Source organism: Porites lutea, chromosome 10 (genome assembly GCF_958299795.1).
Source record: "Porites lutea chromosome 10, jaPorLute2.1, whole genome shotgun sequence".
NCBI lineage: Eukaryota > Metazoa > Cnidaria > Anthozoa > Scleractinia > Poritidae > Porites > Porites lutea.
This window is the reverse complement of record NC_133210.1, coordinates 6132011-6145520: the sequence shown is the minus strand read 5'-3', so window position 1 is coordinate 6145520 and position 13510 is coordinate 6132011. Positions and strand designations below refer to the sequence as shown.

At 41.2% G+C, this 13510-nt stretch overlaps 2 protein-coding genes across 2 annotated transcripts in view; both read right to left on the bottom strand.

The window, feature by feature from the left end:
• The window catches only part of LOC140949852 (uncharacterized), a 218276-nt gene that overhangs the window by 147759 nt on the left and 57007 nt on the right, over positions 1-13510 (bottom strand). The gene's annotated exons all lie outside the window — the stretch shown is intronic.
• On the bottom strand, positions 4079-12654 carry LOC140949425 (tyrosine-protein kinase receptor Tie-1-like). The gene is made up of 5 exons (XM_073398585.1): positions 12469-12654; positions 11925-12136; positions 5714-5754; positions 4948-5044; positions 4079-4253 (listed from the first exon to the last, which is right to left on the bottom strand). The coding sequence occupies exons 1-5, from the start codon at positions 12580-12582 to the stop codon at positions 4079-4081; spliced, it is 639 nt and encodes a 212-aa protein (XP_073254686.1). The 5' UTR covers positions 12583-12654.

Genomic DNA, 13510 nt, shown 5'->3' with positions numbered 1-13510 from the left:
TATTGCAGGCTTCATAAGGAAATTTCAATAAGTTCCTCGCGATCGATTCGGAGGTGATCGGAGGTCAGATTTTAGCCTATTTTAGGTGGCGATTTCCTGCTTCCGCTGTGTTAATATGTATATTTTTGTCTCAAAGTAAAAGACATCTGTAGTTCATACTTGGATTTGCTTAAATAAATTTTAAAAAAATCGTCTATTAGTAGTGTTTGATGGACTTTATTACCGGGCACGGAAGGGCAGCGCAAGCAAAGAGCAAGGTAACAGTTTTATTTTCATCGACAAGAATATTTTATTTTGCAAACAGTTAGTACCTGTTTTTATTCCTTACGCGCAAATAAATCTTCTGTTAGGCGAGGGAAAAGCAGCTGTCAGACCAAAAGAGCCGAACAGCTACAGCACAATGGGAATTTCACCAAAGCTACGCGCGCAGAAATAATCCACGATCTTGTCTGTGCGTTCACTGAAGTGAGCGCAGTGTATCGATTCTGTTACAAACCTAATCTCACAGTTTTAAAACGCTGTATGATGTTGTCTAGATCTTCGATAACGGTTTCGTATTTTGGTAGAGATTTATAACAAATCATATTCCCTACACGTAAGCTTAAGTTTACAAGACGATTTGCATACTCATAGCACACAGGGCATGCAAATCATTTTGGAGATACGCTTTTAGTTTCCGCACTGCGTTATGAAAAATGTTTTGTTTCCAGTATTCAAACTTATTTACCTATTCTGGTTAAAAATGGAACGAACGCTGCATTTGGTGGCGTTACTCGCTTCACGTCGGCTTCCGTTTCGGTATGTTTTCTCAGCCCGTTTTCCGAAACTTGTGCTACTTGGCTGAGACAGGATGGCTGAGACGATCTCTTCAATCCAAGACATTTTCAACGCCTCACAACGAGAAAACTATCAGGGATAGACCCGAGTAGACCCCAAAATTTACAAAGAAGAAAGGTTGAACTAACGAGATGACCAAAATAATCCGATAAAACCGCTAACAGTAACCAATAATAAATCCAAGAGGAACGGCGAAAATAACACTAAATCCAAGAGGAACGGCGAAAATAACACTCGAATCATCGTGGCGGCTTCCACATATGACCGAGCAATTCAAACTTGTATCAAACTCTCAAGAAAGCAAAATATTTAAAAGTAGCGTAACTACTATCAAGATAAAGTGTTCCAACAACTTTCCACGGCGGTATCAATGTCGAAATTTTGCCTATCCAAGCTTGGAATAAATTGAAAATTTCACCATATACAACTCTAAAAACGACTCTTTGCAAGCGCGAAAATCTCTCTTTTTGATTACAAATAGCGCATTCTGATTGGTCGAATCACGTGACGCACACCGCCAGCGCGTATAGTATCCTATGGCATCAGAAGCCGATATAAGTAATCGGCTCCTGGTTGTATGTACTAAATTACTTTACACCCTTTCCTCGTAACTTGAGTTTGGGCCGCCTGTGTTGAAATGTGAATTGAACTGATTTACTAAACAACCCCGCCCTGGTTAAAAAAAAAAAAAAATTGGGTAAGTGAAGCTTTCCGTTGAGGTTATTCTCTTAGACTACGCTGGATCCTTGAAGTTTCCTGAATACCATGAGACAGCCAAAATATAGTCATATGTGCACTGGCGGGGATTTAGGGCTGAGAAGTGGAAAATTACTTCATATAATAGTTTAAAGAGGTAAATATAATTAACGCGTTTTACTAGAACGCCTTCTTCTAGCCATTAACCCAGAAAAGTCTTTGCAAAACGTTATTTGGTCTTTCACCACACAGGATGCCAGAGGTTTTTTTCCCATTGGAACCCGCGAAAGCGAGTCGCGAAGCTGCGAGAAAATATAATCTCTCGCCGACCAGGCTCCGGTTGTTCAAACGACGGATAGCGCTATCCACCGGATAAATCACTATCCAGTGGAAAAGTATTAGGGAAACTGATTGCGTTATCCACTAGATAGAGATTTAACCAGTGGATAGCTTTATCCACGTTTTGAACAACTGGGGCCAGCACTTTAGCACTTCGCTCTTGGCTTCTCCATCGCAGCTGATGAGCGGGAAGACGTCTGGCATCCAGGGTAGCCTTCCATTGACTGTGTGCTTGATTTGACATCACTGCGCTTAAAATTGGCTCAAACATTTCTTGCACTCAAACGGCATTCGTTTTTGCTTTCATGGCGCAAGTTGATTGTTTCGGCGTTGTTATAACAGCTATGATTGGTTTGTTGGATTCTTTGCGGCTGTTGTCATCAGCCAATCTAATCTCAAGAGCCCGTTTTCTCTGTGGTCAGCACCAAAAACGCGTCAGGACACTTAACACATGGCCAAAAGGGATCTATTGAGACGTGATTGGTGATCAGCCAGTAAAATTACGACACTTGAGTAAAGCGTACATGTATGGTCTTTCATTTCCACCGAGGTCAAGCATCTTATAGGCGTTTCTGGTTTAATCAATTAGACAACGTGGAAACAATGGCAAGGGTGTATCGAATACTTGTTTGTTATTGTAACTTGCAATTTGCCGACAAATGAAATGAAATATATAACTATGACAAAGGACGTTTTATTTTTTAAAAAAAAAAAATGACCCAAGGGCACCATGGCTTAATTAACTGACGGACAAACAAAGGAATACCGCGACGTTAAAGACTTATCAGGTCATGCAGTCATTCCTTGGTCAAACCATTTACATGATTACTAATTTGAAACGAGAAATGCCAAAGTATAAAGCAAGTCAAGTGCGGAACAATGTTATTTTTATCATACTGATAGCGTTACAGGTATTTCAGCCAGTCTCTACAAATCTCATAAGGATTTTGCAAAGCATCACAACAATAGTTAAATATGTAATCCCTAGATTCTTATTTAAACCCCTCCGTCTATAATTTACAATACTGACAGTAATAAATACAGGGTAACTTGTAGTCGGAAATCCTTTGAAACTCCACCGAAGCATGGGAGTGCGGAGTGCATGGAGGAATGCCAGTGAATATAGAAGACAAGTAATTCTTCATTCCAACCATTGCAAGGTTTTTATGCATTTACTGACTTTAAGTCACCCTATACTCTATTAAGAGTTTAAAGCCACAGGACGCCCACAAAAACTTTTGTCCCATCTTGCCCTGAAACCCGGGGGCTTCTAAGCGAGATTTCACTGTACAAATGCTGGGGCTATGATCAAAGCTTTTTTTTGTATCCTAAATTACCAAGATGGATATTTAAGGCCCTTTCGTTAAAGTATTTCTCCTTTTTAAGGCTCTCTCTTTCTCTCTCTCTTTTTTTTTGTTAAGATACGTTATTTTTGGTCATAGAACTATATCTCATCGGAGGCTAGAGCTAACGCTGGTTTGTATTTTAAGAAGGGTACTTAACCCAATAACTGTCTTCTAAAAAACATGAAAAAAGTTTGTTTTAATTTCCAATCTTGAGCCCGTAGAGAAACTAAATGGTTATTATGTGACAAATCTGTGGGTACTTAACAAAATTATTATTTCAGCCCAAACGTTTTCAACGTTCTGAATGAGGAGCGTTTTAGCAACCAGATATCAAACTCTTGCATTGCATGAACAACCGTTATCGTCGGTGAAAGACCTGGGTAAGTCGGGTAAGACATTACGCCAATCTTTTACGAAAAATTCGCTGTGCTCTAAAATAAACTTCGGTGCAATCCAACATGGCGGTTGATCTTCTCAGATAGAGCCTAACTTTTAAGGCCTGTCGTTCAGTTAGAACCTTAATCGATTTATACTTCTTTGAACGTATCCGCTGATTGCTAGAAATCCTACTCAGTCCCGCTTTCTATTTTCGTGCCGTGAAAGATTAATCTATAAATAGCCAAGTAAAAATCTAAAAATACTATAAGGGAGGTTTACATTCCTGAATGATGGGCTCCTGATTAGATCTAGATGGCCTTACTGTTACTATTTTTTGTTATAATTAAAGCTCCTTTTTTGTTAGTTTTAATTCTTTCAGTATTTTCTTGGCTTAGTTTCTAAGTTCATTACATGCATTTAGCTGTCTATACTTGTTCCGTCTTAAACTGTCCGATTATTGGGGATGCTCCTTCTTCTCCATATTAATCAGCACTAGCTTCAGGTGGCACGTTGTAACACGGATGATATTCATTGTGTTTGTTTACATCCAAATATGGTGCATCCCTTTCCATTATCGCCTCCATTTTTTCGATCAAACGGTAGAAACTGGGACGAATGTAAGGGTCTTCGTTCCAACATTCAGTAATCAGCTCATATCTGTTATGAATAGAAAAAGAAAGGACTATTCAATGCTTAGAAGAGCTCCAGTCAATTATTAGACAGTGTCAATAGACCTCTTTATAGCTTGTATGTTTTGGTTTCCCAAAAGAGGTCGCAGGGAAATTGGATCGTTAGATATGACAAATATTGGGAAAACAAAACATTTAAGCGAAAGAGGTCTATTGGAATAAAAGAAAAATTTTAGTAGAATATATAGGCTTCTTAGCTTCATGAGTTTCTTTTAATTTTCTCGACTTTTTCACAGCCAAAAAATCTTATCTGGTCCTCTTAAGTCATTTTACAGACCGAAATGACAGATTTCCCTACCCTTTCATACACTTCGACTACCAAAATTCCTACACCAGAAGACTGAGAGAGGTACCCCTTTTAGGGGGTGCCTTCCCAGTACAGCGAGTACTCCCCCCGGCCCCAAGAAAGAGGTTAACCTGATCACTGCTAATGATGCCTTTACTGACCATAAAGCTTGGAGGGTTTCCTTGTTCAAAGAGTGAGGATCTTAACAAAAGTTTTCCCTTGCCGTCCGTCTGGTCAGTATTTAATATGATCAAAGAAGGCGTTAAAATATTTGACGAATTCGTATGCTGCACCGTTCGGTGTGAAATGTAACTGAGCAGACGCACAGAAAAATGGAATGTGTTAAATCTGAGACCACTCTAATCAAGAAACGTACACGTCATCGGAGCACATGTCAGGCCTTTCCATGCGATAACCAGTACCGAGCAGTCGATACAACTCTGAGTTGGTCAGCGTGGGGTATGGTACGCCTCCTGACGATTGCGAGAAAGAAAACAAAATGATTACATATCGGCAACTGAATAAATGCAATTTTCCATTAGTTAGATTTCTATTAAAGATGCCTTAGTCGATTGTCACTTCTCCTCATATAAACTCAATAAGGCCATTTTGCAAAAATTGTTGATATATAGCCAATGCAGTTAAATGTGTAATAATAGAAGGCAGGGTGATTAACAATAAGGCTTCTCGTTTCCAGTCATCACTGAAATGCTCGCAAATTAATATGTGTTGTCACATACGGTTATCAACTAGGAGATGTCTCACAGCACTTAATCAATTAAAACAGTGCCCAGATCAAACAAGAAAATTCAAACTTGCCGCAAATGAAACATTATGAAACATTGTTTTCGCCCTTCCTGGTAACAGTAACCTTGATAACAATCGTAACAGTTAAGTCACATCCCACCATGGCAAAAGGGGGCAGGTGGGTTCAGGCACGGTCCCCTAGCTTAATTCCCTAGTAAGCTCAAAACTTTGCGGTGTGAAACCATTATCCTGCGGGTCGTACATGAGTTTTCAACATTTTGACATCATTTCTACTGTCGATAAGAGTCATAGACCATGGAAAATGTTTTTTCGATTTGTCAGTCACCTCAGATTTAACATGACAGCAATAAACTGCAAAATTACCGTCCACTCACCCAAGGTAGCCATTTCCCAAAGAACAACACCAAAAGACCAACTATGAAAAAAAAAAAAGAGGTTATAAATATGTACAGATTCACGGCATTTAGATTGTTTATTTCCCTGTTTATCTCTTAACTCCTTTTATTTGTCGTGGACGAGCCCAAAAATGCGTGTACTTTTGAGTTTTTGGATGTAATTGAAAAATTAAATTGAAAACTGTCTCAACCAGAGGAAACTGTTCACCGCATGTAAATCATTGCTTAACCTGTCGAAGTGTGCCAGTCTCCCTCTACATTCCGATCTTAATCAATTAATGGCTAAAGATTTTGGCAAGTTCTTCCGTGACAAAATTAACTCCATTCGGCTGGAGATTGCTCGCCAAGGTAGCACTTCCGATATTAGCGAATCCCACTTTGCACTTGAAGGCCCCTCTTTTTCTGATTTTCGTCTTCTTTTAGCCTGCGTAGCTGGTGGTATTGTGTAGTAGTCGAGTGAGATTTGGCGGCGGAGCCGTTGTAATATAGTCGAGTGAGATTTGACGGCGGAGCCGTCACGAGCGGCGAAGCCACGAGAAATACCGCCTGCCAGAGAACCATGATTTTTCGAATGCCGCCCACTTTTATCACCTTAGCTGATCCGAATTAAATCAGCCAATCAAAGAGAAACCTGCAATTTGAAACTTCCGATTATTTTCGCGCGAGACAGTTTAGCGTTTAGCGTTTAGCGTTGACAGGCTAAACACGACTCCTAAGCTCGTGATAATGTGAAACGTGACCTTGTGAGTTTGCTTGAACAGAGGTTTTTTCATTTTCTCGGCTCTCGCGCGAAGGTTACTAGCACTACACAGTGCATGTATCATTCTAAACTTTGACTGAGTAAATCTGTTTGCCACACTAGTCTTGCCATTAAAAGATCATGAAGCTGGTTTGTTACATGCATACTGAGTAACCATTTCCTGTGGTTTATTCTTCTGTAGGTGTTCCTTATAGGATTTGATCTCAGATGCAGTTGTAAAGTGTTTTAATTTTCTTTGACTTTCGTTTCTTACGGCTAAATAAAGACAATTACAGTGCTGTGAAGTTTAAAGACGCAATTTCGGCAATTTGGTCATCAATTATGCTCTTTTTAAAGGGGAAACCACAATCACTTACGTCTTTTCCAGTTTTCCACCTGAAATATATCAGGATATATGCGAAGGCTCATCTAACATGATTGACATATGTATTGCTCTCGACCAATCCGTTTCTCCGCTCACTGGTGTGCGGGCTATTCAAAATACCGGGGTTTTCTGGCAGGCGGTATTTCAACCGCCTCGTCCCTACTCCCTTTTTTTGGAACACGGCTCCGCAGCCAAAACTTTAATCTCGCACCCACACAATACCGCCAGCTACGCAGGCTAGTCTTCTTTCTGAAACCGAGGTTCATGAACTAATCAAATCATCTACAAAGACGACTTGTTCTCTTGCCCCCATTCCTACTAAGCTTTTCCTGAGTGTCTTGATGAATTACCTCCTCCGATTACGAATTAATTAACCTTTCACTGGAATCAGGCTATTTTCCTCTTATCTGAAAGCGCGCTTTGTTAAACCACTGCTAAAGAAAGAGGGTCTCGATCCCATCTTTAAGAACTATAGACCTGTGAGTAACCTCGTATATGCCTCAAATTTTGACTCCACTACACAACATTAACAGAAAAAACGTAATGGCAAATAAGTTTATTTTGGGACGGCTTGGCGAGAAACAACCCTACAAAGTACGTGGAAGGCTTGGCGAGAACCAACCCTACAAAGTACTTATGTAAATACAATAATAGGTGATTACTGGTGAATACCTAATGTACAACACTCGTAAACTAGCTTTCACAAAAAGAAAAAACTCGTGCTACAAATGGTCGCTCTTGACCTGAATCACCCAGTTAAGCACGCAGGCTTAGTGCCAGTTAGGCTGCCAGTTATTCTGGGGAAACTAATGAATAAAACTCTGACAACATATAGCTGGCACAGGGAACACTGTAGGAGCACAGAGGCTAAGCAAAAAGAAAAACTGCTATAACTGGTCGATCTCGACCTAAATCCCCCAAATAAGCACGCAGGCTTAGTGCCAGTTAGGCTGGGGAAACTAATAAATAAAACTCTGACAACGCATAACTGGCACAGGGAACACGGCAGGAGCACAGAGGCTAAGCAAAAGAGAGATTTGCTACAACTGGTCGATCTCGACCTGAGTCCCCCAAAGAAGCACGCAGGCTTAGTGCCAGTTAGGCTGCCAGTTAGGCTGGGGAAATTTAATAAAACTCTGATCAACGGATAACTGGGACCGGGAATACTTCAGGAGCACAGAGGCTGAGTGCCAGGAAAACTGGGAATTATCTCCACTAATGTACCCAACAAGGCACGTAGCCCAATAACCAGTAAGGCTGCCATAAAAGGCTAGGGCAGGACATTGAAAGTAAACAAATGGATAACGACCCAGGCTAGAAGTCTGTAACATTGCCTGCAACCTAACTGCATCAAACGAGACTTATGTCGCCTCCTAAAGAGCGGTTCCTGGACAGCTGACCTAGTTTCTATACATAGAAACTAAATATATCAAGTAAAGGAGCAGGTGCAAAAACTGAGATGACTGTACAAGTACATAAAATAAGAAACGGAAAAAAACTGAAAACTAGCAGAGCTGAGCTACCGCTTACAAACTGAAGTAAATGCGGTCAGACGGAGGCCAGAAAAAACCTGCCCAAAAAAACCCCGAAGGGAAAAAATGCGGGCAGGAAATCTGGGTAGGAACCAAGGCTCAAGCTCAAAGCCCTTCCTACGGGACTTTACAATGTCATCGAGAATATGTTGCTCCTAAAAATAAATAAAACAAAAATAAAGAAAAACCAAAGAGAGGGTGGTTCGTAAGCCTAGATGACGTACACGTGATATACGCAGCCTTATATACCCCCGATATGGCTACCCATGGTGCACCCGGCCTAGTACCCAGGCCCTGTTGTATCTCGTGCCGTCAAAATATTTATTTCTGTCTTCTTCGCGGGCTCATTCGTCAGAAATAACATATTTTGACTCCACTACACAACATTAACAGACAAAACGTAATGGCAAATAAGTTTATTTTGGGACGGCTTGGCGAGAACCAACCCTACAAAGTACGTAGAGTGACAAAGTATTGGGCGAAATGACAAATGAAAGCTCCTAGAGCCCAGGAAACTGAAAGCCTTTTTTCTAGGTCATCATCGGTAGACGTCCTTGGCTAGAACGGACTTCCAGCGGCCGAGCCACTAAAACACACTGTCACTAACCCCACTATAAGCAGCGGAAGTGGCCCCTCTCGAACGCAAGGAATAAAAAAACAAAAGTGGAAGGGTCAACCCCCGAAACTTCTCAGGTCCTTGCGAAAAGCCTCTCTAATTGTGGTATGGCTGATAGGCTCGTCCTGGGAAACTAACTTAAAGGAGCTGTTCCCGCGAGACATGGGCCTAAAAATGAGATCCCTGGAGCTAGAAGGATGGAAAAACGGGCAAGGTACAAGCAGGGCCCAACATTTCCGAAAAAATCACTCCGATTCATCGCCCTTACAAAGTTGGTCGTTCTTGCTTTTGAGAACCTTAATGATCATGAAACCCTCACGAAAATATAATTCCCCCTAATTATGGAGACCTCATCAAACCAAAAATCCTTTTGGAAGCACATCTAACCCCTTCAATAATCGGTTTATCCGTGGGAGAGGGGATACCCGCCATGGTATGAGCCCATTTACTACCGTAAACAGCCGAGAGAAAATGTGAGGAGCACGAAATAAAAAATAATTTTTTAAAAAAAAACGAGCTTAAAACACCGGAAAAGGGAAGTGAGAGGAGAGTGGGCGGAAGGGGGGGGTCAAAAACCCAATGGGTCCAAACCTAAAGGTACGCATAACACGCGTGTAGAGGCACAGGTAACACTTTCCGTCAGGCGGCGTAGAGCAGAAGCCCGCCAGGGACGAGGGAGGTCTGGGGCGCCGAAAATAAACTCGAAGCGCTATGACCCCAAAAAATAAAGGCCTGGATCTGAAAAGGGAATTACGGGCCTTCCCCGGAACAAATAACCCCTGGAACTTAGGCAATAAAACCCAGTCGACAACAAAACTATTCCAATGTACTCCATCTCTAGCAGAAACATTCCAGAAAATAGCTGACTTCCATAGGGGAGGAACAAGGGTTCCCGTAAGCGCGGCAGAGCCCAATGTGTCTGATGACTCTGACAATGAGGCAAACCTGTGGGCCAAGCCAGTTGTCGTCCTAACTCCAATTTAGAGCGAAGGCATAAACAGCCTAACAGCCTGGCTGAAAAAATCGAGAGTTAAGCCTAGGCAACTCGCCGTTGAAGCTACAGGCGAACCTGTAAATAGTGTAAGGACCTAAGAGGTGATTTAGCCCTTGAAAAAAAAAACGGAATCGTTGAGGCCGTAACCATCGAAGTCAACGAGTTTGCAGATACAGTCCGCACTGGCGTTCACGTCCCTAGGGATCCACTTGACCTCGAACGAAATACAATGATGGGAGCAAATTTGAAAAACAACTGGGGCTAAATCTAGGAGGTCGCGTTTCCTGCTGCCGTCGCGAAGAATGGATTAGACGTTATGGTTGTCAGAATACCAAAAAACCTAAGACTGATTATGTAAAGGGCTCCCGAAGGCTAGTAAGGCAAGACAAACCGCTTTGAGTTCTCTCCAAGTCGATCTACGAACACTTTCCGACCAATCCTGATGAAAAATCAGTTCAGGTTCCGGCTCCTCTTAAGCGTCGCAGGCTGAATAGGAAGCATCGGAGAAGCCGGAGCTTACTCTCACTGGAAGCGAACTGGAACCCCTCAATAAATTTTGCCGTTGAGAGGCTAACATTGCTCGACCAAAATTCAATTTCATACAAAGAATCAACGGACAGGAAAACCTAGCTATCCCAGAATATCATGGCCTAAACCGCCGTGATGAATAATTGTAATCCATATCCTTAGTATTTTTCCTTTCCAGTTTTTATGTTGTACGTCATTTCCGCCTCTCCCTTTTATTGCTACATTCTCCATCTATATAATATTGTGATTGCTACATAAGTTCAGTAACATCTGTAAACCTGAAGAAGGCTGGTATGGCCAGCCGAAATATTGTTATTAAAAAAACAATACACGTTGTTTTAAATCAGCTTTGCTGTAGTCTTCGGACTTCTCGTTCTTGTTCTTTATATTTTGGCTGATTTGATCTCTTTTCTAGAGATCCAACGTTTACAACTAGCAGGATGTCTGTCTTCTTCGCGGGCTCATTCGTCAGAAATAACATAACTTGTGGAGACAGCAGTCGCCAAGCAACTTCAACATTATTTATTCAGCAATGATCTCTTCCCTGTTCTGCAATCAGCTTATCGTCCCAAACACAGCATAGAAACAGCACTTCTCAAAGTCACTAACGACATCCTCCTTCAAATGAACGATCAACGTGTCACTCTGCTTCTTCTCCTCGACTTAAGTGCGGCTTTTGACACTGTCGATCACGAGACTTTACTGCATCGACTTCAGTTCACATTTGGTATAAATGGAAAAGGTTTCTCCTGGTTTTTGTCTTATTTGTCCGGAAGGTCTCAGCAAATAGCCCTCAATGAGACACTCTCCGCGGAATTCGAGTTGCAATGTGGTGTCCCTCAAGGTTCCTGTTTGGGCCCCTTATTATTTACTCTGTATTCGAGCAAACTCTTCGAGATCATCAAACATCATTTTCCTACGGTTCATTGTCACGCTGACGACACGCAGGTATACATCTCATTCTGCCCAAACGACAGGCTCGATCAACTTAATGTTGGAGAGTTACTGGAAAGTTGCATTACTGATATTTGTTCTTGAATGTTGCATGACAATCTTAAATTAAATGACGAAAAAACTGAACTTCTTATAATAGGTACACCGCAAAAACCTGAGAAGGTAGTTATCACTCATATTCGCGTAGGTAATACCAACATTCACCCTGTGCCTGTCGCTAGGAACCTTGACTCGTGGTTAGATGCCAATGTCTCTATGACGGAACATATTTCGAAAAGTTGCAGTTCATCATTCTACTATTTGAATAACTTACGTCGGATTTGGATCTCAAAGAAGTCAGCAAAGTCACTTATTCATGCTTTCATAACAATTCGCCGTGACAAATGTAACAATATGTTTCAATAGTTCCCTTGTCAACGGAGCGGAAAAACTTATCACTCACACATCACTTTTGGTCGTGTAAACGCCTTGATAAAGTGATTCTGGGGCCATCCACTTTACAGGAAGTTTTTTGGACTTCGCTGAGCTGCGCACATCTTCATAGATTTGTCTCATCAACCCAAAGTCTGACACTTTAATCTGGTTGTCATGGCCAACAAGAATATTACGGGCAGCAAGGTCTCTGTGAACAAGATTGTTTTCGGCGAGATGATTCTAATAACAAATAAGCAACGAAAAAACGATTAAAATGATCTCAAAACATAATAACGGGGGTACGCCGAACATTACGTAGTTAGGTATAGATGAAAAAAATACAAACGAAAAGTAAATATCGGCACTGATCTGATCCAGCCAAAACTTGGTCGACTGAAAAGAAAATTTTTTTCCATATAAGCCATTTTAATGTACTCATATCTAGAAAAACAGCCAATATATCTATCCCATCTATTTCATGTTTATAAAATATTGACTTTTGCATTCTTCTTTCCAAGTTATACTCAGAACCAGAATCCCAGCAACATTATCCAGAAAACAAAGATAATTACCATTCCTTTAGCGATTTGCCAGGTAAGTGAAAACAGTTGTTTGGTAGAAAAGTTCTCCTCTACGTCACAAGGATCCTCGTCTGACTCCTCTAGGTTTTCAGTTGAAAGTGGCATTGCAGAAGCTTGAGTTTTTCCTTGTGATGTCGTTGGCCTGTTTAGAAGTTCTTTGTCAGTTACTTTGAATTCCTCATCCTAATTAAATTGATAAAAAAAACTATCAAATTTTTGGTTTAGCTTGAAATATGGTGTTTTTGTTTTCGTCTTACATCTACTTCGGTGGAAGTCGATGGGATCACTTCAAGAACGGCATCTTTGTTGCTTTGTTGCGGACACACTGCAATGTCTTCTTGGTCTTGGTGCATAGAATATTCGTCCCCCTTAACTTCATACTCATCAGCCAAACTTTGCTAAATGATTAAAGAAAATGGAGTTCACATTTACATGTAGAAAAAATGTAACGCTATTGCTGGTATTCACTGTCATGCTATTAAAATAAAAATCAAAACCGTTTAATAGGTAAAGTCTAGAATCTGGGAAATGAAAGAAGGTAAATATATAAAGGCCCTCGGCAAGATTCAGGTTGGTGCAATTTTTCAAGCGCGAGAAATTCGGAGAATTTTTTTACCTACATTTATAGAGCTTTATATGGAGACGCAATGTTGGTGCCCATCCGGATGGTCACTAACATGGCGGCCGGAAACCAACAGAAACATGTGTCACGGAGTTGTGCTACTTAGGGGTGAATTCATCTCTTGAGGAACTCATTAACATTGACATTCATACAATGACCATTCAGATAGCAAAATCCCCCCAACAGAGTCACTTTTCAGCCTTCATGGCAGCTCTCTCGTCCGCCATGTAAATAGCCTGCCAGCAAGCTCTCGGGGCTCTCTGGCGGCTAAGGGTGAAAATGAAGGAGAGCTTGGAGCTACGTCTCTAGAAAATAAATAAGTTGATGCGAAATGCTGATTGGCGGAGATGACATTGGTAATGAGGCCATTACCCTTGGCACGTGTTTTTCAATGTTTGTTTACAAACGCGC

Excerpts from the sequence above, each read along its gene's own strand:
- LOC140949425 (XM_073398585.1), bottom strand. The coding sequence starts at position 12,582 with ATGCCACTTTCAACTGAAAACCTAGAGGAGTCAGACGAGGATCCTTGT. Across the intron at positions 5,755-11,924 it reads TACACGACCAAAAGTGATGT|TTGGTCTTTTGGTGTTGTTC; the intron begins GTGAGTGATAAG and ends TTTTTTTCATAG. Across the intron at positions 4,254-4,947 it reads GACATGTGCTCCGATGACGT|ATATGAGCTGATTACTGAAT; the intron begins GTACGTTTCTTG and ends TATTCATAACAG.